This window comes from Aethalodelphis obliquidens, unplaced genomic scaffold (assembly GCF_003676395.1).
Source record: "Aethalodelphis obliquidens isolate GAN/ISIS:26980383/991018 unplaced genomic scaffold, ASM367639v1 scaffold15, whole genome shotgun sequence".
Lineage (NCBI taxonomy): Eukaryota > Metazoa > Chordata > Mammalia > Artiodactyla > Delphinidae > Aethalodelphis > Aethalodelphis obliquidens.
The window spans coordinates 8,109,978-8,137,839 of NW_020837959.1; the positions used below are offsets into that span (position 1 = coordinate 8,109,978).

General features: G+C 42.0%; 1 protein-coding gene across 1 annotated transcript; it reads left to right on the forward strand.

The window, feature by feature from the left end:
- The first annotated feature begins 7,753 nt into the window (after positions 1 to 7,753).
- SLC10A2 (solute carrier family 10 member 2) lies at positions 7,754 to 25,833 on the forward strand. The gene is made up of 6 exons (XM_027116098.1): positions 7,754 to 8,172; positions 14,884 to 15,002; positions 19,218 to 19,306; positions 20,503 to 20,678; positions 22,837 to 22,994; positions 25,522 to 25,833. Exons 1-6 carry the CDS (start codon positions 7,796 to 7,798, stop codon positions 25,677 to 25,679), a joined length of 1,077 nt encoding a protein of 358 aa, XP_026971899.1. The 5' UTR covers positions 7,754 to 7,795; the 3' UTR covers positions 25,680 to 25,833.
- Positions 25,834 to 27,862: the final 2,029 nt, after the last annotated feature.

Genomic DNA, 27,862 nt, shown 5'->3' on the forward strand with positions numbered 1-27,862 from the left:
TAAAACTGTCACTGTTTGCAGATGACATGTTGCTATACATAGAAAATCCTAAAGATGCCACCAGAAAACTACTAGAATTAATCAATGAATTTGGTAAGGTTTCAGGATACAAAATTAATGCACAGAAGTCTCTGGCATTCCTATACACCAACAACAAAAAACCATAAAGAGAAATTAAGGAAACAATCCCATTTACCATCACAACAAAAAGAATAAAATACCTAGGAATAAACCTGCCTAAGGAGCGAAAGACTTGTACTCAGAAAACTATAAAACACTGATGAAAGAAATGTAAGATAACATAAACAGATGGAGAAATATACCATGTTCTTGGATTGGAAGAATCAATATTGTAAAAATGACTATACTGTCCAAAGCAATCTACAGATTCAACGCAATCCCTATCAAACTACCAATGCCGTTCTTCACAGAATTACAACAAAAATTTTACAATTCGTATGGAAACACAAAAGACCCCGAATGGCCAGAGCAATCTTGAGAACGAAAAATGGAGTTGGAGGAATCAGGCTCCCAGACTTCAAACTATACCACAAAGCTATAGTAATCAAGACAGTATGGTACTTGCACAAAAACAGAAATATAGATCGATGGAACAGGATAGAAAGCCCAGAGGTAAACCCATGCACCTATGGTCACCTAATTTATGACAAGGGAGGCAAGAACATACAATGGAGAAAGGACAGCCTCTTCAATAAGTGGTTCCAGGAAAACTGGACAGCTACATGTAAAAGAATGAAATTAGAACACTCCCTAACACCATACACAAAAATAAACTCCAAATGGCTTAAAGACCTAAATGTAAGACCAGACACTATAAAACTCTCAGAGGAAAACATAGGAAAAACACTCTTTGACATAAACTACAGCAAGATTTTTTTTGACCCACCTCCTAGAGTAATGCAAATAAAAACTAAAATAAACAAATGGGACTTAATTAAACTTAAAAGCTTTTGCACAGCAAAGGAAACCGTAAATAGGACAAAAAGACAACACTCAGAATGGGAGAAAATATTTGCAAATGAAACAACAAAGGATTAATCTCCAAAATATACAAACAGCACATGGAGCTCAATATCAAAAAAACAAACAATCTAATTAAAAAATGGGCAGAAGACCTAAATAGACATTTCACCAAGGAAGACATACAGATGGCCAAGAGGCACACGAAAAGATGCTCAGCATCACTAATTATTAGAGAAATGCAAATCAAAACTACAGTGAGGGGGCTTCCCTGGTGGCGCAGTGGTTGAGAGTCCGCCTGCCGATGCAGGGGACACGGATTCGTGCCCCGGTCTGGGAGGATCCCACATGCCGCGGAGCGGCTGGGCCCATGAGCCATGGCCACTGAACCTGCGCGTCCGGAGCCTGTGCTCTGCAACGGGGGAGGCCACAACAGTGAGAGGCCCGCATACCTCAAAAATAAAAAAATAAAAAAACTACAGTGAGGTATCACCTCACACCAGTCACAATGGCCATTATCAAAAAACTCTGGAAACAATAAATGCTGGAAAGGGTGTGGTGAAAAGGGAACCCTCCTGCACCTTTGGTGGGAATGTAAATTGATACAAGCATTATGGAAAACAGTATGGAGGTTCCTTAAAAAACTAAAAGTAGAGCTACCATATGACCCAGCAATCCCACTCCTGGGCATATACCCTGAGAAAACCATGATTCAAAAGGAGACATGTACCACTATGTTCACTGCAGCACTATTACAATAGCCAGGACATGGAAACAACCTAAATGTCCATTGACAGATGTGAAACATATATACAATGGAATATTACTCAGCCATAAAAAGAAATGAAGTTGAGTTATTTGTAGTGAGGTGGATGGACCTAGAGTCTGTCATACAGAGTGAAGTAAGTCAGAAACATAAAAACAAACACCGTATTCTAACACATATATGTGGAATCTAAAAAAAAACAAAAAATGGTACTGATGAACCTAGTTGCAGGGCAGGAATAAAGATGTAGACATAGAGAATGGACTTGAGGACACGGGGTGGGAGGGGGAAGTTGGGGCGAAGTGAGAGTAGCGTTGACATATATACATTACCAAATGTAAAATAGTTAGCTAGTGGAAAGCAGCATAGCACAGGGTATAGCACAGGGAGATCAGCTCGGTGCTTTGCGATGACCTAGAGGGGTGGGATAAGGAGGGTGGGAGGGAGGCTCAAGAGGGAGGGAATATGGGGACACGTGTGTGCATATGGCTGATTCACTTTGGTGTACAACAGAAACTAACACAGTATTGTAAAGCAATTATACTCCAATAAAGATTAAAAAAAAAAAAAAAGGAGCTGATACTCCCAGGTCTTCCACATCTGCTTGTGTGATCTGAGCATAAGGAAGGCTTACTTCCTCTGAGCCTCAGTTACTTCATCTGTAAATTGGGGGTGATAATACCTTCCTTACAAGGAGATAGATTATTATTCTATGTTACAATGTCATGATCTTACTGTTCCAAACTTGACAGATGATAACTGAATAATTTAAGACCTTGGTGACCTTCTCTAAGAAGCCAAATTTCACTTAATCTATTGATGGTATACAAATTTACAGAGAGTAAATGATTGAAGAGCTGAGATTATGAAACCATTCCTTGAAATTACGCATCTACGTTTCCACCAGCTCTTGATGATGTGATCACATGGTTGAAGATTCTCAGAGAATCTGGCTCAGGTAGGAACACAAGTTCTCCATTTCTTTTAAAGATAGTGTCAACTTTCAAGTTTAGGACCACTTTGAAATCATTGTGTGGGTTGCAGTGTGTGATTAGCTGTATTTGTATAAAAACGTTTGCAGGTTTGAACCATTAAAAACTAAAAAGCATACCCAAGAAATAGCGATGGTCATCCTCCTAATAAGAGAGGACATGACCCAGAAAACAAACTTATGGTTACCAAAGGGGAAAGGGGGTAGGGGAGGGATAAATTAGGAGTTTGGGGTTAACACATACACGCACTACTATATATAAAATAGATAACAAACAAGGACTCACTGTATAGCACAGAGAACTCTACTCAATATTTTGCAATAACCTATAACAAAAAAGAATCTGAAAAAAATATATATGTGTATGTGTATAAATGAATCACTGTGCTGTACACCGAAAACTAACACAACATTGTAAATCAACTAAACTTCAATAAAATATTTTTTTTTAATATTATGGGTCACTGAGGAAGCAAAAAGGACAGAAGCCTTGCCTTCTATAAAGAGGATTTGCTCGGATGTTTATCTAGAATTAACCCAAAAGTACTTTATTAAAGATTCACAGAGATTCATGTTTTTAGACATGTAGAAAATGTTTAATTGACCACCACGAAGTTACTAAGCCATAGTTAGTTAGTTAGTAACCAGAGGATGGTTAATAGAACCAATCCTTGCTAAATGGTAAGAGCAAAATATCCATCTCCCTACCTCCCTCCTAATCTTGATCCTCCCCAAACCCCCCACTTCTATCCCCTGCTTTATTCTCACACGAAATCATCTCAAGTCTAGTGTTATCTTCTGTCACTTGACTTCCCTAGGACAGGACGTGTATCTCCTCCCAGGCTGTTCCTACCAGGATAGAAGCATTGTTATTTTTAACTTCCTATTGAAGTATGGCATACTTCTGACCTCTTCAGTCTCTTTTCTCCTGCATCCAAGGGTAATACCATCCCGACCTGTAACACCATAGATTAGCGCTGCCTGTTTTTGTATGGGCTCTTGTGAGGCTGGTCTCTTTCACTCAACATTAACCTTGTCATGGTAGATCATCCATCCTAATTGATGTATAAAATTACACTGTGTGAATAGATCACAATTTATGTACCCATTCTACTCCTGATGGACTTCTGAATAGTTTCCAGTTTGGAGCTATTATGAATAGGGCTACCATGAACATTCTAGTCCATGTCTTTCAAGGAACTCAATTTATGCATCTGTTTAGGTCTTTACCCGGGACTAGAATGACTGGGTCAGAGCCCATGTGTATAATTTAGCTTTAATCGTTTTTTGAAAATGGTTGCACCTCCTCCAGACTTTTAATAAGGTTTCACGTTCATTCATAAAAGCCTTAAAAGTCGGCCCAGTGTTTCCCACAGAAGAAGACCTAGAACTCAGATCTTCTGATTCCAAGTCCAGTGCTTTTCACATTCAGTAAATTTTAAACCCTTCATACTACTTCCTCTCACCAATACTTTGCTGTTTTTTTCCTTTAATGCAACTCAGATGCGTGGACAGCTAGTCATTCATAGGCTATTCTCCCCAGGGTATTTTTGCCTCAAAGAGGGTCCTTGGAGACTCCAAATAATAACTCTAATTGTGGACTTGCAGGTTCCACAAAAGGATGGGAGAAAGGAGAGAGGAAGGTCATTTCAGTCAGAGAGAACAGTTCTCCGGAATCTCTCAAGTCCCAAAAGACTGTTGGTCTGAAGAGAGCCATCTCTGATGAAACACAATAGAAAACAGAAAGCTCATCTTTTATCATATGAACTTCAGAGCAAACACCTTGAAAAGCTATTAAATCCTCATTTCTCCAGAGCGATACACCAGAACCAGAGGGAAGCCTGAGCTGTCGAGTTGACTCACAACCCTTGGTTTCTCCACCCAGGGAGCTAGGAACAGAAATCTGCTGCTGGTTTCTTGAAGACTGCCTATAGCTGAGCCCAGGGCATGAAGAAACTGAGCAGAAAAGATTGAAAAAGATGACAATGGAAATCAAGCCCCAGCCTCCTGACGGCCCACTCAGGTGTGCATCTGTTCCCCGATTCTGTGTCGTAATGAAAGCAAATGATTTTTTTTTTCATATTTAGATCTTTCCTATTCATCCTGGTCTGATGCCTGAATTTGAATGCAGCTGAAGTTCAGGGTATTAATTAATTGTGAATCTCTCCGATACTTGAATAGAAGGCCTCTCGAGCCTTAATGTGCAAATTTATGCAAAAACAATGTGAAAATTAGAAATGCATTGGCACATTTGTTTTAACCAGAACTGTAGCACTCTGTCTAGTCAAACAGACTGCTCATTTGCAAGTTGTCTATATGCAAAGCATTCTGCCCCTGGGAGCCTCAAATCTCCTTAGCAAGTCATCTGAAATTTGAGCAGAGCTTTGTTCTGATCCTACCCTCTCTCTCTCCCTTCACTTCACAGAGGCTCAGTAGGCTTTCACCTGGCACCTCCAGGCACGGCCAGAACATGAAGCCCCTCCCGGGAAAAATCCTAATCCTTCACCCCACCCGACAGGACCCCAATTTCCCTTTCCAGACCAGACCCAGTGAAGTAAAAGAGGCTGCTTGCGGGCAGGGCCTGGGCTAGCTTTCAGACTCTCGGGTGATGCTGGAGGTCAGAGTAGGGCAGCTGCTTGGAAAGCTGACGGACCCTGGGTATGTATGTGTCAAGTGCATGATTCTGCAGCTCTGCACCAGGCTGCCCCTCACCGCCCCCCAGCCTGGCTGGAGAAGAGCCAGCACAGCAGGTGCCAAGGTGCAGCGGCAGGGGGCGCGTTCAGCTCATGCGCCCTTGGCTGGCTGGCACGTGAGCTGAGAAGTGGGTCAGAGATCAGGAGATTCTTGGAGCCAGCCAGCAGGGCAGGGCCAAGTCACTCCACGCCTAGGAGTGGGAAGGGAGCCCTGACGGGAACGAGCTAGCTAATCATTTAGCTGTGGGAGTGAGAAGGGTGATGGGAGAGACAGAGGATCTCCAGGACCTAGTAAGCAGTCAGGCAGAGCTGATGGCAGCCCACCCATGCGGGGAAGGCAGCTGAGGAAGAGCGCTCCTGGGACAGGGGGCTGCACCAGCAGTGAGCGTGAGTCACTGTCACCCTTTGTGGACGGGGCGCAAGGTTTTCCCAGCAGCTCAATCCAAGATGAAGAGGCCATCGTCAGGGACCCCAGGGGCTGAGGCTTTGGGCTCAACTGGCTCCTTTGCTTGGTGGCCCCCCTGCTGCCCATAGCTCATGTTCATTCAAGTTATGGACTCAAGTTGCTCTGTAAACGCTGTTTTCAGGAAGTGCTTCAGTAAGTAAGTGACCAGTAAATTCAATTTTTACCAGCTTGGGCGCAGTTAGGGTCACCCTGATGTCAGTATCCTGAGACCAGTGTGGTCCCTGGGTCAGCATCGTCACCGTGACCTGTGAGCTTGTCAGAAACGCGGACGCCTGAGGCCCACCCCAGACTTCCAGATTCAGAATCTGCCTTTTAACAAGACCCACCCGGGAGCTGTGAGCACGCTGAGTTTGGAGCAGCTCCTTTCTAAGGTATTTCTCTCAATCGCCTCCAAGCCAGACTGAGTTCCAGTATTTCCAGTTATCTGCTGGGTAACCTTGAATAAAGCGCTTCATTTCCTAGGCTCTCAAGTCCTCATCTGTGAAATGGGGATGCTAACCCTATTTAAGGTGATTAAACTGAATAATAAATTAGAATTTGTCCTATAAATTGTGAATCATGATCCAAATATTCTATTTGTTTTGTTTTGCTTTGTTTTGTTTTTTTGCAGTACGCAGGCCTCTAACTGTTGTGACCTCTCCCGTTGCAGAGCACAGGCTCCGGACGCGCAGGCTCAGCGGTCATGGCTCACGGGCCCAGCCGCTCCGCGGCATGTGGGATCTTCCCGGGCCGGGGCACGAACCCGTGTCCCCTGCATCGGCAGGCGGACTCTCAACCACTGCACCACCAGGGAAGCCCCAAATATTCAATTTTATTCTTATGCCGCATCCTGACCCAAAAATTGGATTATAAACTCCTAAGAATAGGAAGAATCTCTCCTCTACTTCCTTTTCATCTTCCTCATATGCTGAGGACAGCTTTCTGCTCATAACACGTTTGACCATTTGACATGCACAGAAATCAACCTCCCTTGGAACCTCAGATTCCCCCCCCACCGCAAAAAAAATTTCTAATTTCCATTCCTGATGTCAAGCACAAAGAGCTCCCATCACTTTGACCTAATCCTCTGAGGTTCATCCCTCCAAACAATTGTATTGTCTCTTGCTATGCAGCACTTTGTTACCATGGCAACACATACATAATTGTGTGTGTAAGTAACTGAGGGGGGCTTTCCTGGCCGCCTTCCCACCAGACAGTACAGAAAGCATCCTACTCTCCTGCATGCTACTATCCCATAGGTTTGCATCAAAACCCTACAAGTTTCTCAAATGTAAATATTCTTTATGCACACTACAGACCAATACACACAGACAGAATAATACAGTAGGAATACTAGTAGGGGAGTAAACTAGTAGGGGAGTAAATTGATGGCCTGGGTTCCAGCTCAGAGTCTGATACTAATCGGCAATTTGATTTGTCACAAGGCACTGGACTTCTCAGGACCCAATTGCCCCCATTGCAAGGAGATGCTTTCCTGCGGCTTAACCCCTACAATGTTCTGTAATAGTCGGAGTTGATTTTAAGCGTCATTTAACTGAGATTATTGAACAAAGCTTCCCAGCATTAAACATTAACACAGCTCTTTTTATATGGCACAGTTCATTATCATGTCAATAAATGATTAATTAGAATTCTCTGTCTGGACCAATAATTTGGCAGGACTTTTATGATCCATAATTTGTGCTGTGTTGTAAGGTTACCTCTCGAAACTGACATACTAGCATTTATTGTTTTTTATTGCCTCTCTGAGGTGGCTTTTGAAGGAGACACCAGGTGACATATGTTTAAAAAGGGTTTAAAAGTTTGATGCAGTTGGAGTAGACAGTCCTCATCTAGTGAGGAGTAGAGGACAAGCGCTTCTGTGGACTTCTGTGAGAATTTGAGCAGAAAAGCCAGCAATGAATAATTCAACGGTCTGTTTGGCCAACGCAACAGTCTGCGATGGCGCGTCCTGTGTGCTGCCGGAGGATGATTTCAACACCACTCTAAGTGTGGTCCTGAGCACGGTCTTGACCATCCTGTTGTCTCTGGTGATGTTCTCCATGGGATGCAATGTGGAAATCGAGAAATTCCTAGGGCACATAAAGCGGCCATGGGGCATATGTGTTGGCTTCCTCTGTCAGTTTGGAATCATGCCCCTCACAGGATTCGTCCTCTCAGTGACCTTTGACATCCTCCCCATCCAAGCTGTAGTGGTGCTCATCATGGGATGCTGTCCGGGAGGAACCACCTCCAACATCTTGGCCTATTGGGTTGATGGCGACATGGACCTGAGGTAAGGTATCTAAACCTCCCCGTACTGCAATCACCTTGAATTAATCTTCTCAGAAGCCTGTGGCGTCGTGAATGGCCCTCTGAGCTGCCACTGATCTAGGGTCCAGCTAAGAATTGAAACAGGAGACGAAATGCCTTTACTCGCCTTCCTATGCAGCTGCTTAGCTCTGCGAATTTAGGGGTTCTCTTTTGTGTTTGCGTTTTAAAATCTAACTCAGTTAACAAGGAGTTGTATAATTGCTGTTTCTCTTTGGGAAAAAAGTCAAAGTTTTTCAGAAAAGAAATCCTTTCCAAGCCACAAGCTGCAGCTGAGAAAGTTTTCCTTGTTGGTATCAGAAAAAAAGAAAAACAAGAAACACTTTCTTTGTGGTGATCAGGAGCTTTGAATGCAATCGTGAAACTAAGTTGTTCATTAAAAGTTAGACCCTAGGATGAGACAATGGCCAAGCACAGCCAGTTTTTTGGACAAGCTTTTTCTTGGTATAAGGTGTAAGAAAGATTTTGTACATTTGCTTCACTTCTACTGGCATTAAACAAAAAAAAAGAAAAGAAAAGAAAAGAAAACCTCTACAACAGCTTTTTTAAAATTATGCTTACCTTCCTATAAAATAAACAGAAAATGGTTTCTCTGCTTCCCACAGAGTAATCTAAATTGCAATGCTTGCCCAATTCATCCTGTGCCAGTCTGAACTAGCATTGGAAAAAAAAAAAAAAAGTAATAGGAATAAGACAAAGCAGTGATGCAAGGACACCAAGAATTTTAACGCTGCAAGTTGAACAGACAAATGTCTTTCCTTCCCTCACCATTCCTCATTTCCTGTGAAAGGTATGCCTTTCTGCAAACCTGCCAGGTGTCAGTGTAACGAGTGCTTATTAAATACTGTACAGCAGGCAATGGGCTCTGTGCATCACGTTATAACACTCCGAAGCAAGAAGCTCATGTGTAGAAATGTAACCAGAGCAAAATGTCAGACTGGATTCCAGGTTGATCCAGTGCCTAGTGGGCAACTGGAAGCCTGCCACCTGAGCCCGGCTGGTGAGGATCTCTCCAGAAGCTTTAGAAAAGCCATACAAACAATATACCTTCACGTGACATCTCTCTCCCATAAGGAAATACCATCTCTTCCTTGCAATAGATTTTTTTTCTAAGGAAAGTCTTGTGAGGAGCAAAGGATGGCAAGTGCGCTTCAGGTTTAGTTAATCTGTGAACCACCCTACAGAGATAAGGCCTTGCTAGATTTCAACTTGGTGTGACCTGGGTGAAAGCACAGGGTTAAAATTCTACAGGCAAGTTGAGGGGAGTGAACTGAACTGAATACAGGACTTTGCCACCAAACATCTTTTACATAATATTTGTAACTTTTTAAGAAAACAGGAGAGTCTTGTGCCTCCACGAAATGCCACACGTGTCATCATTCTGTAAGACAGAAAAGTGTGTGTGATGCTGAGCTGAGCAGCTACTGGGGCAGATTCCCTTCCGGGGGCTGAAACTGTAAAAACCTAACCTAAAAACTCCAAGTTACACTTTCCTGTGGTTTTAAGGAAATCTTGTTTCTCTGGAAACAGGAGATGATTATGTAATCTTATCTCCCTCACATAACAATGCCTGTAAGACGTAAGAACCAGAATTAGAATTTGAAACCTTGGTGGAAAACCCCCAGCTGAATCAGTATAGGTGAATCCTTCAGCAGCTCCTCTAATGGGACACGTGCCACTGAAAATTGTTAATTTTCATTCTAGAAAGTGCGCACTCCACAGAGCTCCCTTGTCTTGTAAACAACACCAGCACACATCCAGTGCAGTCATCACCTCTCTAGCAACTTCACCTATCCGGAACTCAAACAAGACCCAGTGAAAGACTCTGCACACCCAAAGTAAATCATTCTTCATCTCATAGACGTTCCTCACACAGCACCCGCTTACTCTCCCGATTGTAAAGCTCTAAAACTTTTTCCCTGCACAGAGGATGAAAAACAAGAAGTAGGGTGGAGCAAGTTGTTAGAAGGGGTAGGCCTATGTCCCACAGCAGCCAGTGGCCCCAAGGCCCCAAAAGCCTGACTGCAAAGGAAAAGATCAAAATGCCTCCAAAGCGAAGAAGCTAAGTCAGAAAGCACAGCAGCTCTGCATCACTATTTTAGGGACACACAGCTCTGTAAGCCTATCACCCAGAAGACATCACCACAGTTTAGTGGAACAAGTAATAACGATAACCCATGATCACTGAAAGGACGTTAAATTATTTATGCCTCTAGGAAGATCATGACATTATGCATTGCATATGTTAGAGGAAAAACTGTTGAAATATTTCTTCAGAGCAAATTAAGAAAGTGACACCTCAGCTATTGGGAAACAGTTTTCCAACACTTTTTATTCTTCTGGAGTGAGCAGTGGATAACTATAGTCTCATGATCATTTATGTAGATACAATTCTATCTACCCTTTATATTTCTGATTCTGTCCTCTTGGAACTTTACCTTCTCCATTTCCACTTGAACTCTAGCAATGGCAGCGAAGATATGACTGTTTATACCAACAGGTATCTGCACTAGTTGAGCAGATACCATATAACACCGGCAAAACAACTCCATCTGGCTTTAACTTCCTGGATGTGGCTCCTGGGAGAAACCGAATCATCTCCCCTTCACGCTGTCATCTCTTCCCAAACCTGGGAAACCATTGCATTCTGCAGTCTCTGGTGACTTCAACACAAACACACACACACACACACACACACACACACACACACACACAAATAGCAAAAAAAGCAGACCTTACTAATGGAATCCTTGCTCATTGTAATACAGCAAGTAATATTTCAGCTCCTTCTTAGACCACTCCAGCCTAGAAAGTTGTGGGAATCTGATCCGTGAACAAGTATTTTCACCTGTTCTAGCGCTGCCGTGGGCGCGTTATGAACAAAATGTCTCAGGGAGAAAGGAAGGTGGTGCTCTCAGGTGAATTTGCTGGTGGCCCACAGTTTGGGGAACAAACACAGAGGCTTCCACCCCCTTGTGTCTTCTGTATACCCAAAGACTCCCCATTTTTTAATCTTTCCTTTCTTTAGCAATGGCCTCGGTCACACCACACAAGGATTTTCCTTTCTTTATTTTTTTAAATTTTTGTTGGAGTAGAGTTGATTTACAATGTTGTGTTAGTTTAAGGTGTACAGCAAAGTGAATCAGTTATACATACACATATATCCACTTCTTTTTCTTTGGATTCTCTTCCCACACAGAGTACTGAGTGGAGTTCCCTGTACTACACAGTAGGTCCCTATTAGTTATCTATTTTATATATACTCGTGTGGATATGTCAGTCCCGATCTCCCAATTTATCCCTCCCCAACCCCTTAACCCCTGGTAACCCTAAGTTTGTTTTCTACATCCATGACTCTACTTCTTTTTCATAAATAAGTTCATTTGAATCCTTTCTAGAGATTGTCATACTGAGCGAAGTAAGTCAGACACTGAAAGACAAATATCATATGATATCGCTTATATGTGGAACCCATTTTCCTTTCTCTGACTTCTTCTTTGGGGAATCCCTGCCTCTGCATCCTTTCTTCAGGTTCCCCCAATTCCTTCACTGCTATGCACTGTCTACACTCCCTTTGATTATTTTCTAGATTTAAGAGTTTCTAAGTTTTCTTACTACAACCTTTGTTCTTTTGCCGAACGTTGTTACATTGTTCATCTTCCGACTTTGTGTTCACTGTTATTTTAGTTGTTCAAAATCCCTGACCCTCTGGCTTATCACAAATTCAAAGCAGTTCTTCCCATTTCAATGACACAAATGTCCAGCTCCTCTCTAATCTAAGAATTAATCCAACACTATTTGAATTCCCCTTTATTTTCCCTCAGAGGAACCAAGTTTTGTTTTGCTCTGCAGCATTTCATTTACTAGCTAACATTTAGTGGACACTGTTAGGGGCCACTCACAGTATAAGTCCTCTAGGTGTATTTTAATCCTCAAACTAATCCTCTGAGGTTAGTACTATTATTTTCTGCATTTAATAGATGATAAAATTAAGGCTCCTATCCTTGACAGAGGTCATAGTCAGTACACGTGAGAGTCAGAATCGGAATCCAGACCTATTCACTTAGCCCTGTCCGGACTCTTAACCTCTGTTCAACACTATTTCTATCAATCATCATGTCTCCGCCTTCTAGCCCCACCTGTATACACTTCTTTTGATCTTTCAAACTTGGTGTTTCATTTCTAATATGATTATAATCTTTGCATTCCTTATCACGGACTTCACCAAATTCCTCAACATTCACTGAATTCTCATTTATTGCTTCCAAAAAGAAGGAAAAGTATTCTCCCTGGCAATGAATAGGACTAAGGAAAGAATTTAAACCAAGAGATTTTTTTCTGATGTTTTCTCTTATTCCAATATAAATGCAGGGTATAGTGTTTCCATTGTTGACATCTTTGCTCTTCGTAGAACTTCAAATTTTTTATGTAAAATGATTTTTCCTTGCTAATTTATTCTCCTACATTGTTCCTTAAAATCGTTTATCTGAGTTGGTTTTCATCTCATTTTGAGTGGCTCTGGCCATCTTTTCTCTTGCCTCTCTGCAGCATCTCATGGTCAAGATGGCCACTAAATCTGAACCACTCCCTTCTCCAACTCCTGTTTTGTCGCTTCTCGTGGGCTTTAAGGAACCATTCTTGCCAAACTCAAGCCAGGACACAACTTCATAAGTTGTCTTAGCAATGAGACAGAATTGAAGCTTTCAGAAGGAAATTTGAAACAAAAACAAGGGGAGAAGCAGACTTCCTTCTAACAGTTGTTCTCATGGTTTAAAACAAAAAAATGGTCAGCCATCTCTTCATTGTGATGCAGGTAATGAACACTGCCCCCTTCTCCACCCCCATCCCATCATCTCCACTCTGGAAAGCATATTGGATGCACTGGAATAAAAGTAATTTTATTATGGGGATAACTTTAAATCCATCCTAATTTATTTCTTTAAACAAAAGATGAAAAAGAGAATGGCAAAGGAAGAGAGAGAGGGGAAAATCAAACTCCAGGATCTTACTTATAAGTAGGACAAAGCACTATTCGTAACAAATTAACTTATTATTCTGGTGTGGAACTCTGCCTTTAGCATCCTATTGCGTATCTAAATTAAGTTAACGTGTCACCATAACAGATGGAACTTCTTGGAAATGCTTTACATACATCCCCAGCACTGGTTATTGTTACACAATTTTAGCTCTACTAAGACAAGTATTTTTTTCTAAATCCTTTAAACATGTCTTAAGCGACTTCATTCTGGTTTTTAAAAAAATGATTATTATGCAAGGTAAGCCCCCTGATAAACACCACCCCATCCTTCATTTTGCCAAAACTGCTTAGTTAGATGCAATGAAACGAGCTTCCTCACCTCCAGCTGTTTTCCTTAGCAATGTGTAGGGTGGTTTGTGGTTTTGGGTTGTTTTTCCGGAGGGGAGGCAGGTGTTGTAAATAACTTAATATTTCCTTGAAGTCCACATACAATTCCTTTAAGAACTTACTACTCTGATAGTCTCAGTGCTACGGCTATTAGAGAAAGGGCCTTTCAGAAAAATCTCTCTAGCTTCCTGATTCTGTATTATGCTGAAACACAACAGAGACACACACACACACACAATGGCTGGATAGGGTTAGGGTTAGGGTTACAGTTAACTGGCTTTTAATGAGCGCCTTGCGTTATTCTAAGTACTGGACTCATTGGGTCCCTTAGTCCTCACAGCCTATGAGGTAGTGATGATTATGATTTTCTTCATTTCACAGATAAGGAAACTGGCAAAGGGAACTCAAGTAAATTACCCATAGTCATAAACGTGGCCACGCCTGCTTCCAAGCCAGCCAGTGTCTGGCCCAGCCGTTTAAGAGCTCTGTTTCCCAGGAAGAGAATATGCCCCCATACACAGGGCACTTTTCAGGGACCAAAAGACCCGCTACCCAAAACCTCTCCTCCATCCACTGCAGTAGTGCTAAAAATAGCATCATTCCATGCCCTCCACTCCAAAGCCAAAGTCCACTTGCTCAACCGTGTCCACTCACTCAAACACTGATGCTTCAGGAGGAGCGCTACCAGACCCCGGTGCTACTGGGCACCATCTGCTAAATTTCTTAGCAGAACTAGAACCCAGGCCCACCCCGCCTGCTTGCATGTTTTCCTTGGTTTTTGAAGTCAGCTTCCTCTCCTTCTCTCAAGCTTCGGGCGTTAGGGGAATAATTTGTCTGCTTTAAGGAAAGACATTGAGGCTTCCTCCCTTGGACGTGCATTCTCCTCCAGGGGCCACGGAGGCCCGTCTCACCCCGAGCAGACACAGCAAAGCCCCTGACGTCTTGGCGGGTATAAATGTGTCTGCTGTTCTCTGATTGGAGGTTCGAAGGGTGGCATGTCCAAGCACCTTGTACCTTGTTTTAACAATGAGTTTATACAGTCACAAAATATCTTCTCTGATCCTTGAGAACCAATGGGGAGGGAGGGGTGGCACAAGACAAAGTAGAAAGACACGAAATACAGATCTCACCATCTTTTCCCCGGTGTGGCCCTGCACAGACCAGGGTACATGTGTATTTCTGTCCATCGGACCGGATGGTGCTGCCGGCGGAGGGTCTTTGGCAGGACTTTCTAATCACGCACCGAAAAATGAAACAATCTCTCCCGTAGAAAACCCAGTTGGCTGTATCACCCTGCCCGTTTCCTTTCAGCATCAGCATGACCACATGCTCCACGCTGCTTGCCCTGGGGATGATGCCGCTGTGCCTCTTAATCTATACCAAAATGTGGGTCGACTCTGGGATAATCATAATTCCCTATGATAAAATAGGTAAGTCATTCCCCCACCAGGTTGCTTAACCCGGCCCTCCTCCCCTCTGCTTGTCCCTGGGTAGCTCCTCAGGCCAGGCTCAGACCCAGCTAGACCTTACCTCTCGCACCAGCAGTAGTTTGTGCCCAGTTAGGATTTCAGGACAAGTCTCGCCTGCGCTTGAATGAGGACTGGCCGAATGTGAATTCTAAAGCTTGACGCCGTGGGAGAACTGGTTTTGTCCTCCACTGAAATCACCAGGGAGGGGGCTGACGGAATGGACCCCCGTGCACAGCCGTGTGGACCTGAGGAGGCTGGGGCTGCCGACGCACAGGAGGCTCTGTCCTTCCCTTATCCCAGGGCACAACGGGTCCAGGGCGCTCCGGAACACTCATATTGAACAAATACAAAAAGCATTCTATTTATGGTTTCAAAATAGGGCACCCGGTAAGCAATGGCCATGAGAACCCTCCACATATAAATAGTGAGTTCCATGAGAAACACACTATTTATAACCCTCCACTGGGAACCACGTCGTGATTCAGAAGTTGATCTACTGGCCCAGCTTGTGTACCAGGCCCTGGGAGTCAGATGTGCAAGTTATATCTCTGTCTCCACTCAGCTCCCAGATGGTCACCCCCAGCCCCAAAGGGCTTTATTTCCTGTTTCTGGGAGAACAGATATTGGTGGGAGGTTAAGTCATTGGTGGAACATGGGGTCAAGGGCAGGACAAGACAGTTCCTGGTCTACCCAAACCAAGCATCCGCTAGAACCACGGTCATCAAAGATGAGATGTAAGTGAACTAGTACCTCAGTACCAATGGCCAGCTACTTGACATGCTAAACAGTCTTTTTTCAGCTGACCTTGCAGACCAGTGTCTCCCTGATGGGCTGCCTCAAAGAGGTGCAGGGGTCCCGTGGAAGGGAACATGTGAGCAAAGACTGAACAGTGCCTCAGAAAGATGTTTGTAAACAGGATTCCTGTTGACATGGGAAGCTGGGCTGGATGGCTTCCATTTCTAAGAAAAACTGTTTCTGTGATAAAAACATGATTCGGGTCTACACAACTGAGTTAGAACAAACTCTGGAACACTCACGGGGGACAATCTGTTTTGCAATATTTTCTCACAGAGTCTACTCTATTCCTACCATGGCCATTAGACATCCTCCCCACACATACAAAAAAGTGGTCCTTTCTGGCACACCTTGTTCAGTGTGGGATTTCTCCTCACGTGGTCCTTCTACAGACCCCAGGGAGCTCCTTCCTATCAGATGTCATCTCCTGCAAGCAGGCTTTAGGGTGACCCTGTACAGCCACCTGCCTGTGCCTCATGCTGCTCAACTCTCAGTCTGCTCCCTGGGAGGACACCTTCCTTCAAGGAAAAGAGCGCAGTCTGCTTGAGTGGTGTGCACTGTAGGCCTCTCACAGAATGTGTCTGCTGAATGAGGAGTTTTAATTCTATATTATTTGTTGTTGAAGAAAAAAATGTAAGCTTTAAAATAGTCTCCTCTTGATAGTCATTCCCTCCTGGAAAATGCCCCATGGCGATATTGGGAAATTCTAACTACAGTGTGAATGACTGATAGCACCTTCCTCAATGTGAATAAATTTTGAAAAGAAGAGAAAGTGAGTCATTAGTACCTGAAAGGAGGAAAAGGTCATCCTACAAGGCATAAAGGGCAAAAAGAAAAGAAAAAAGAAAACAGAAGGAGAGAGAAGTGAAGAGGAAAAGATAAAAAGTTTTAAAATGAGAGTTTGAAAAAACAAAAGTATTAACTCTGCTTAGTCACCATTTTGTCCTTGTCCTTTTTCCAACCTAACCATCTTGCTACCCTTTAATGTAGAAAACACACAACCTGATTAATTCACAAGATGTTTTTGATACTTTTCAATGAGGCAATTAAGTAAGGCTCGGGGTATGTGTTTAATTTGTCCAAGATGACCAGGGAGCTGGAAATAACCCTCGGCCTGCTCTCCACTCTGCTCCGTTGGCCGGCCTATTGGGCCCAGTTTCCGTACGGTGCTCATCACGTTCTGATGATTCAATAAACACCCCCTGAGCCCCTTCAGATGGTGACATCTGGATGGAGGAGGGAGGCAGCTTGCGCAGCTGGTACCACTGCAAACACTGCAGAAAGCTCCCATGCCACCTCTTCCATCCCCTGCATGTCTAGGACCACAACCCGTGTATCCACTTCCCCATCTGATTCTCACAACTGCACCATGCATTAGACATAATTCTGGCCACTTCACAAATGAGGAAACTGAGGCTGGGAGGCTTAAATGATTCACCTGGTTCTCACAGTTTGCGAATAAGATTCAGCTCCGAGTCTGTCTGGCTCCAAGTTCTACCCCATGACTCTGTTTCCCACTCGCTTTTCTTCTTTTTTCTTTGTCCCTTTCTTCCCTCCTGTACCTGCCGTGTAACCTTGATTACAGACCAAGCTATGGTTCGAACAGTGCAACTGTAAGCGATGCTCTCTCGTCTCAAAGGACAGGCATTTGCCACAGAGAGCTCAGGCACGTGGGGAATAAGAAACACAAATCTCTAGGCCTCTGGAGAGTAAAGAATTCCAGGTGGGAGTCACACACTCTGAGTGGGATGAAGGACAAAGAGTGTCTTTTCCAGCCAACGTTGAGTCCCGGAAAATCTTTATCCGGTCTCATCTGGTCAAGAGGGGAAATGCAATTCTGCCATTACCTTTGGCCACTGGTCCTGCTTGTGTGTCTATCTGGTAGCCTTGGGCTGCCCCCAAGAGATTACGACTCAGCAGAGAGGGGCCGAACACGGGCTGGGCTGCCTTTGCACAGATCCAACACATGACAAATACATTACCAAAACCTAACCGCACTCACATTCCAATCACAGTATTGGCACCCAGATTTAAGCGAACGCAGTGCAACCAATTTGTATCAAGACGGCTTTCCTTTAAGGCCTACAAACAACCATTCAGGGAATAGTCTGGACACCCAGAGGAGGAAGTCTCCTCCCAAAGTAGCAGGATGTAAGGATACCCAAAGGGGATTCTTCCGCGGGCTCTGACCAGTACATCCATCAGTGACCTTTTGCATTTCCTTTATCCCACCATTTTCTCCTTACTCTTTCATCCCTAAATTTTTTTTTTTCTTTTCCTGCTCTTGGTACCCTTAGCTATTACTTAATCCCATTGAGTAATTTCTGGGAAAAAGTAATTGCAGACCCTTCTATCCCCAGGAGGGCCAGAAGGCTACAAAGACATTATGTCTTCATCACTATTATATTCATTCTAAATTGATAGTTACAGCCCTGGAATCTAGAATCCATTTCCCAGTCCTAGTTCAATCTACTCCAGTACCAGACAACAACCACTCTCAGAATTTCATTCTTCAATTCCACTTTCTCCTACTACTTTAAAAGGATGTTTGAAAAAGAAACAGCCTGTGAGAAGTTAGAAGTTGTTTAGTGCCATATTATATAAAAGCAGCCATCGGACAAATGAGTGTTAAACAACATGGAGAAACAAACCACAGGTCACAAGAACAGCAGTAAGTTTAACGCAGAGAATCTGAAGTATGACTCTTTTATCTGGCTGGGTGAGCACATTCCTGCAAAGAATTATAATTACTTGAGAGGTCGACAAATCTATTATCTCACGGAAAATTTAAAGCACGCTTTTTCAACCTATTCTTTCACTTCCCTGCCGCAGATCTGAATCACCCAAGTCAGTCTTAACCGGAAGTCATTAGCCACAGGATGCCTGGAGAATTCTGAACTTTTTTCTTTTATTTCTACTACCGTGAAGTAACAGACAGATGTTAAATATCATCTTTGTACACCCCAAGAATACACGCGCGCACACACGCGCGCACACACACACACACACACACACACACACACTTTGAAAAGGTATTTTTCCTAGGATATCAAGATCCCAAGGCCACATAAGCCAAGATTCTGACAAATGGAAACTAAAAGATATTGATTGGCAGCATAAAGAACTCTAAAAAAAATTAATCCAGGATTTAGGGAAAGGACTTATATCATCGATATTATCAATTTTCCACCAGAAATACTGAATTATTTACTGGAGTAGGTAAAGAAGCAGAGTTTGGGGGGTGGGTTGTTTTTTAAATTATTTAGTGTATTCAGGAAGGCAGCCTGATCTACCTCCTAAACGTTTTTGGGGCCGCTTACTCTTGCTTTGCTCTTTCCTGTGCTGTATTCTGTTGATCAAATTGCCCTCTGTCACCTGCAGGTATATCTTTGGTGGCTCTTATTGCTCCTGTTTCCATTGGAATGTTTATTAATCACAGATGGCCCGATAAAGCCAAGATCATACTTAAGGTAAGTGTCCCATGCCACAGGCAGCATGGTCAAGTGGCCCAGAGTGTGCACTGCAGATGATGGAGTGTCTCTCCATCTACTGAACTGGTTTTTCTCACTGTATTATAAAGCCCCTTCTAGAGGGTCTTAAAGTTATTCGACATGCAGCCCACTCTTCTAGAACACCCTTGAATCTAGGGGTAAGACAGGAATTGTCTTACCACAACCACAGGGCAAGTTTCTATCCGCGCTTTGAGATTCCCAATTCAAACTTTACCTCTTGGTTTTATTCTACTCTGTACACCGACGGCACTTTGCTTTTATCTCTGTTATGTGGGTTTGTATTATAAAATATATCTAGACAGCTGTCTTAGAAAAGAAATCGTATCTTTCTTATCCCTGTATCTATACGGCCATCTGTACCTGGCAATTGGTAGATTTTATATACACATTTATATATACATAAAAATAATAATATATAACTATATATATAAATGATGATATACATAATTAGCAACAATTCATTCCGTTTTACCAACTATATTCTAGCCACCTGATGGAGATAGACAATATAGATGATATAGACAAATATAGACATGGATAGATTCCACTTCTCATGGGGGCAAAATAAGACACTTGGTGTCCTCTGTTTCTCTGGACCAGAAAAAAAAATGTTAACATCCCCGATTTTTTTTTAATGTGAAAAGGAGAAAGCAATAACAGTGTTTTGTTTGTCCATGCCTTTTTAACTTTTATAGAATTTTATCTCCATTTTCTCATTATCATAACAATCATAAAATGTGACTCAGGTAAGATTTCATCCTCAATTACAGATGAAACATCTACGACTCAGAGAGGTTTCATGATTGACCTAAGGAAGGCAGGCAGGAGGACTTGAATCTGGAAGCCAGCTCTTCTAGTTCTTATTGGAGTGGGTTTTCTTCCTCTCTGACAAGGATAATTTGCAACTAGAACATCTTCTTCAGGCTGAGTACGGACTCTCAATTGGTCCTGTTAAGCTTCTTAAAGATTAAACCGTGGGAAAAGCCCCAGCATTTCTGGTGGGTCTACCGCGGCCGTCGGGCAAGGGTTACACAGAAAGGTCACTTATTCTCACTTTCCCAGAGAGAAAGAGATGCTTAGGCTTCTTCTCTGACAAGAATATTTGGATTTGCATTGCCTCACGATTGCTGCATCTGCTTGTGTCTTTCTTGCAGGTTGGGTCCATCACAGGCATCTTGCTTATTGTGCTCATAGCTGTGGTCGGAGGAGTACTGTACCAGAGTGCCTGGATCATTGAGCCCAAACTCTGGGTTATAGGAACCCTATTTCCCTTGGCTGGTTACTCCCTAGGGTTTTTTCTGGCCAGAATAGCTGGTCAGTCCTGGCACAGGTATGGTGTTTTGGTAAATCAGACTAGCAATCTTCTTCTGTAATAGCTGCTGTATTTGTTTGCTAGGGCTGCTGTAACAAAGCACCACAAACAGTGGTTTAAACAACAGAAATGTGTCTCCCAGTTCTGGAGGCTAGATGTCCAAAATCAATGTCAGCAGGATTGGCCCTTTCGGAGGGATAAAGGGGATCCGTTCCAGCCTCTCTCCTTGGCTGGTAGATGACCATCTTCTAGCTATTTCTCTCCACATTGCCTTCCTTCTGTGCATGTCTCTGTGTCCAAACTTCCCCTTTTTATAAGGACACCAGTCATATTGAATTAGGGTGCATCTGAATCACCTTGTCTTAACTAATCATATCTTTAGTGACCCTATTTCCAAACAAGGGCACAATCTGAGGTACTGAGGGTTAGGACTTCAGCATATGCATTTGGGAAAATACAATTCAACCTACAACAGCTGTACATACTGATGCAGATTCAAAGTTTCTCACCTGTAATAACATTACCCTATTTCTGAATACATCATTCTATACAGACTCATTCATCCCTAAATTATGCAAGTCCCGCAGAAAGAAAACACTGACTGCCTCTGTTCAGATCCTCCTGGACCATTCCCCCAGGTGCAAGTTGGCCTCTTCCATTGCCACGCATCCTTATTCTCCAAACAAAGTGACTTCAGCCGAAGCACCCAGGTTAGCCTTGTGATCCACAAGGGTTCCTCAGGCCAGAAACAGGATGCACTCATGATCCACAAAGCGCTGGGTATCAGAACTTGTTTTAGCGTGTATGGGCTTTCCTCTCTGACTAGAGCATCGGAATCAACATTTAATTTTATTTTATAAAGAAATATTTAATCAATATTGTATTTAATAAGGATATATTGCTTATTAATAAATGCTATCCATATACTAAATATAATATAAATAATCTCTGTGTATATATGCACATATAGAAATAGATGACACAGATACTTCCACTGCTCAGAGGGCAAAATAAGTTAATTGGTGTTCCTTGTTCCTCTGGACAAGAAAATATTATAATCCCCAATTTTTTTAATTTGAAAAGGAGAAAACAGTAACAGCGGCTTTTGTTTACATAAAGCTTTTTAACTTTTTAACTTCTCATTATCATAATGATCATAAGGGTGACTAGAGCAAGATTTTATCTATGTATATGTAGAGAAAAAGTGATAAAACATTTATTTATATTATAATGTATTATCTAATAATATGTTAATGAGTTACATATTTGTTTAATATAAATAAAACTATATAGTGAATACATACATTAAAAACAGATATATGTATACGCACATACACATGTACTTGTTCTCATATCTGCTTTTTTTCCGGAGTAAATATTTTTTTAAATTGAGGCTTAATTGACAATGTTGTGTTAGATTCAAGTGTACAGCAAAGTGATCGTTATACACATATGCATATTATTTTTCAGATTCTTTTCCTTTATAGGTTATTACGAGATATTGAATATAGCTCCCTGTTCTAGACAGTAGGTCCCCTTGCTGTTCACCTATTTTATATATAGTTTGTGTATCTATTAATCCCAAACTCCTAATTTATCCCTCCCCACCCCCCGCTATCCCCTTTGGTAAGGGTAAGTTTTCTACGTTCATATCTGCTTTTTTTTTTTTAAACATCTTTATTGGAGTATAATTGCTTTACATTGGTGTGTTAGTTTCTGCTTTGTAACAAAGTGAATCAGTTATACATATACATATGTTCCCATATCTCTTCCCTCTTGCGTCTCCCTCCCTCCTACCCTCCCTATCCCACCCCTCTAGGTGGTCACAAAGCACCAAGCTTATCTCCCTGTGCTATGCGGCTGCTTCCCACTAGCTATCTATTTTACGTTTGGTAGTGTGTATATGTCCATGCCACTCTCTCGCTTTGTCACAGCTTACCCTTCCCCCCTCCCCATATCCTCAAGTCCATTCTCTAGTAGGTCTGTGTCTTTATTCCTGTCTTACCCCTAGGTTCTTCATGTCTGTCATACAGAGTGAACTAAGTCAGAAGGAGAAAGACAAATACCATATGCTAACACATACATATCTGCTTTTAATGTTATACAATAACAAAGCAAAACAAGTACACCCCAAACAAACCAATGAAAACATAGGTTCTCGGAACATTTCTTTCAGGTGTCGAACAGTTGCTTTGGAAACAGGGATGCAGAATACACAGCTGTGCTCCACCATCGTCCAGCTCTCCTTCACTACCGAGGAGCTCAACCTCACATTCACCTTCCCACTCATCTACAGCATTTTCCAGCTCATCATGGCAGCAATATTCTTAGCACGTAAGGAACACTGATCATCACATTTCATTGTGATGTGCTTCTTTGAGAAATCCTGGAGTTGCTAGTACTGCATTTTTTAATTCCCTTTTTCTGGTAGTGAAATCAACAGGTGGGAAAGGCCACCGATAATATTATCACGACTTCCCGACTGCTGATGAAAAAAATTATAATCTTACCAAAACGTTCTAGCAAAGGGTATTTTTAAGTGAAAAGTAAGGGAGGTTGATTCTCTCCACTGACTTTCTTTTTCTCAGTAATTAAGGAGCATATTAACCTGTTAGGACCATTTTATAGTGTGCCTTCCTACCTGCTTCCAGGAACCCTGAACTGGTCATTTTTCTCAAATCATCATCTTGATATGCTTAGTATATATGTAGGATATTTATCAGAAAATTAGTATACAAGGGATGTTTATCAGGCTAAGTTATATTGGAAGACATGTATGTATGTGCATATATGTGTGTATATATATATTTTTTATAATAACCATACAATTGAAATAGTTGAAGCAAACATGTTCTTTATTTCAAGTACTAAGAATAGCCAACTTGATTTTTAATTTCACTCTAATGTAGCATATAGCTTTGATCCATTAGCCCCTGCCACCTGCTGGCTTTCACCTACTTGAAACTTTTCTTTATATTTTGTTTTCTAAGTACTGGTCATATTTGACCTTTATTTTCAAATTCTGGGGATTTTTGGGGGGGGGGTTGGTTTAATAAAGAAACTTCCTCTTAAAGCTTAGTGGCATTTTAATGAGGATTGTATAGTGAAAGTGAATGAAAAAATAATGTGACTCTTAAGTGACACAATGATCAGAGGTACAGTTTTGTATAGGCTGAGGTTTGGTTTTTCACTTAGCTCCAACAGATGTTTAACTGGCCCATAGGAGTTAATCACTCTCTGTGCTATCATCTTGAATGTCATTCTCGAAGCAGAGTTGTCCTTTCCAGTACAGGACCCTCTGGACCCATTAGAAACGTTCCACTGACTTATCACTGGCACAGGAGGGAGGGCTCCACGGCCAATTACCTTGTTTACCTGTATGATGGAGATGTACCAGGTTTGGTACACTGTGGGATTTTCCCAAATAATACTAGTGGTGTCTACTAGCCAAACCAGAGAAAGTAGATTGGTGATAGGACAATTACATAGATTTACTAGTTAAATAACTAATTCAAAAGGGATTAGTAGATAAGCTGAAGGAATAATGGAAAAGTGGGCAATAGTATTGCTCTTGTATTTTCCCACAGTTTTAGCAGCAAGAATGAAAACAAGGATATGCAATGCCGGGAAACATATTTTGGTGTAAGGATTAGAAGTCTAAATACTTTGGGGGACAAGAAAAGGAAAGAAGGAAGGGAAGAAGGAAGGGAGGGAAATAAATAGTTTGGTTAAATAAAATCAGTGATAAGTTGAGGGATTCCCGGCTCAAAACAGTTTATAATAAAAGTGTTGGGATATTGTAATTAACCACAAGCTCAATTCAATAGAGTCAATAGCTCAGTGGCTTCAAAACTAATATATTAGTAGAAGGGCAGAGACCAACCAAGGGGATATTGACCTTGACATATTAAGACCTTGGAAGCAGGCTATTGTCTCTCTCAGCTGTGTATCATCACGAGAGTTACTGTTTACTGAGCACTTACTACTCTCGCAGGGCTGTGCTAGGCCCTTTACCATTTTATCTCACAATTGCCCTATGAGATAGACAGTATTATTATACCAATTTTAAGTGTGAGGTATTGGGAACTGAAGGTGCCAATAAATAATACTTTCTTTTCCCCTGTAGACTTTGGAACCAGATGAGAAGTAGAAGAAAAAAGAATCAGATATTTAGATAACAAAATAGCCCTTTTATTATAAAGTTTAATTAAAAAATATGGCTCAAAACAACGACCACATGGGCTTGGTAATACCGTCCCTCTCCACTGCTTCCTACATGTGCATGTAGCACACGCATACACACATCAACTGCAGGCCAGTCTGTCCAGGTGTGAGCTGACCTCAAATATATGCTGAGAAATGGCTGCCACCAGAGACTAGCAGCTTCATGGAAGAATCACCCATCAGCCAAGGCTCCCCCATCATAGGAAAGACAGAGTGAAGGCTGGGAGAGAGTTATTCCAGCTCAAGTCCTCCAACACAGACCAGTAGACCAAGGTCCTGACAACACCCCTTAGCTTGTAGCATATTATTGAGGACTAGTGCATAACTGGGAGACAGTAGGGACAGAATAAACGTCTGCTGTTGTTGTTATTGGTGAGTACCACCTACAGGACTTATGCCTGCAGAAATCAGGGGAGCAAATAGCCCTTAACTGTGTGCTAGGTCCTTCTGAAGTGCAGTCACCCCTCTTACCATGAGCGATCATGGAACTAAGAATGGTGATCACGCTCTCTAAGTAGCCTCCAGCCCACAGAAAATGCCAACTGCTTTTTGAGACATAGATTATAATCACTGTCCAAAGTAAGTTTGCAGCTTATTATTATGAAATTTGCTTAACCTGCTGTGTATTGTTTTCTAGTCTATATAGCATACAAGAAATATTACAGAAAAAACAATATGGAACTTCCAGAGGGCAAAGGCAATGAACCAGTCCCTGAGTCATCATTCCAAAAGGAGAATGAAGGATTTCAACCAGATGAAAAGCACACACCAGTGGACCAAAAGGAAAAATTCTAAAGAACACGCATCAGCTATAACAATATTTAATTATTTGTTTTGATGGGATATTTGGCAGAAAAAACGTTAAGGAGAAAATTTAAGTTTGAACTGAATTCATGTATTGGTTTTGGTACCATGTGACTGGTGGTCCAAATCCTTAATGTGACAAATATTTATACATATATACATATATACATATATATATATATATTCTGTCTTTGAATATGCCCCCAAAATATCCTCAAACCTCAGACTGAACCCAACATAAGAAACACTGAGAATTTAATAACCAAATTAGAATCAAGCCCATAACTCGTCAAGGGTTTTGTATAAGCATTGCTCTGACGTGGGAGTCCAATGATGCCCACTTGACCTTTTTAGGAAAAACAGAATTCTTTCAAATGGCTTGAATTTGGCCGCTCTTCAAGCCCTGGAGAGAGACTTCCTCTAGGCTTGCCTGTGTGACACTGGCTACTATGACAGCCATTTGGTTCATGCAAAGCTCCCACAGTAGGCAACATAGAGCAGGGAGGTGGTGGAAGACACAAAGACAGAAGTATTGGAAGAAACTCGACTGCTCTAGTGGGTGAACTCCATTCCATGGGAGATCATGGGAAATACATGGAAAAGCACAGATAACAAAAACTTGCTTGCAATGCAAGACAAGAGTCAATTAGGTGTGCAAAAGTAGCGGGTAAGAATGAAGTCAGGGGGCCACGCGGGAAGTGAGTAAGTATCAAACAGCGTTTCAGGAAGAAGAGGACAAGCCCAGGGCCCAGAAATGGGAAGAGCATCACCAAGTGAGTCCCTGGGATTCTGTGAGCCGGTCTAACAGGAGGAAGCAAAGAGGATTTGGCCAATGGCAGCGGAGTCTCATGGCAACGGGGAAGCAGCTGGCCGACAGTTGGGTGTCTCCATTACGGGGCTAATTTAATCTCCTTTCCCTCATTCCACAGCAAGATGTGGTACCTCCTTAATTCAGTTCAGAGTGGTCTAGTTCCATTTGCTATTCAGACATTTTCACTAACTCACCCATTCCCTTTCCAATGCGTTGGTTTCCAAGGGCCTTTTGCACTTGGTTGGTGTGAGTTCAGTTCCAGCTGGTGCCCCTCAACATTACAGGAACATGAATATCAGCTCTACACTTAGTTCTTCCAATACCGAGGGGGAGGGATTCTGCGTTTAAATGTTGTAGCATTTATGCCTTTTTATACCACGTTCACATTTACAATTGAATAAGGCCCCTATATTTTTTCATCATTAGACAAATACATTAAAAGGAACTGAGGATTTTTTAAAGGCTAGTAGAGAGGTGGTACCGATCTTCCTACTAGGGAGGGTCAAAGACTATGCTTCCAACAGTGCAAAAGGAAGATTTTTCAATCTATCTGTCAAGTCCCTCCTATACTTTCCTCACCAAATGGAAAACAGGCAGGTTCATTAAAGGCACACTGTGAATTCATATCATAATTTCAAGACACCCAAAGTCAAGGGCCTGGACGCCAACAGCTGCAGCAAGCAGTTTTTTCCTCCCTGTTGATCCAGATGCGTAAGTCAAACAGAATCTGGCTCGCTATACAACGTGGTATCTTGTGAGCGTTTTTTTTTTCCTAATGTGCTAGAGGGAAGAAAAATAGATGAGCTTTTTCAAATGAAAACTCTCTATTTTTAAATGAGTTTGAAAAGCTGATTAAATTATGTATTTTATTACCTCTGTGAGTATCCTATTAAATGAATTATTTTAAAGGCTTGAATAAATGAAAATAATTTTTGTAATGGTTGGTCTATTTGGGTCTTTTTGACAACTGTCAAAATGTCTTCACTCTTCAGTTCGAGAGATATAAATAAGGTGAATATTTTTAAATGTTAAATTGCTTTTTGAAAGGTGCCTGAAAGAAACTCTTAATTAAATACTCTAATAATTAGGTCTCCCACTGATACAGACTGAGGTGGTCCCCAAGAAAATCATACTGGGGGAACATTAATCAAATATTCTTAAAGACAATGTGACGATACCTGATTTTAAATAATGGTAAAAGTATTATGTGTACTTATAAGGCCATCACCGTCTTCTATGAAAAAAAAAATATATAGAGAGAGAGAGAGAGAGACAGAGACAGAGACAGGCAGACAGAGAGATGCAGAGATATAGAGAGACAGAGATACTTCAATTATGGTCCTGGTGCATTAAAATCTCTCAT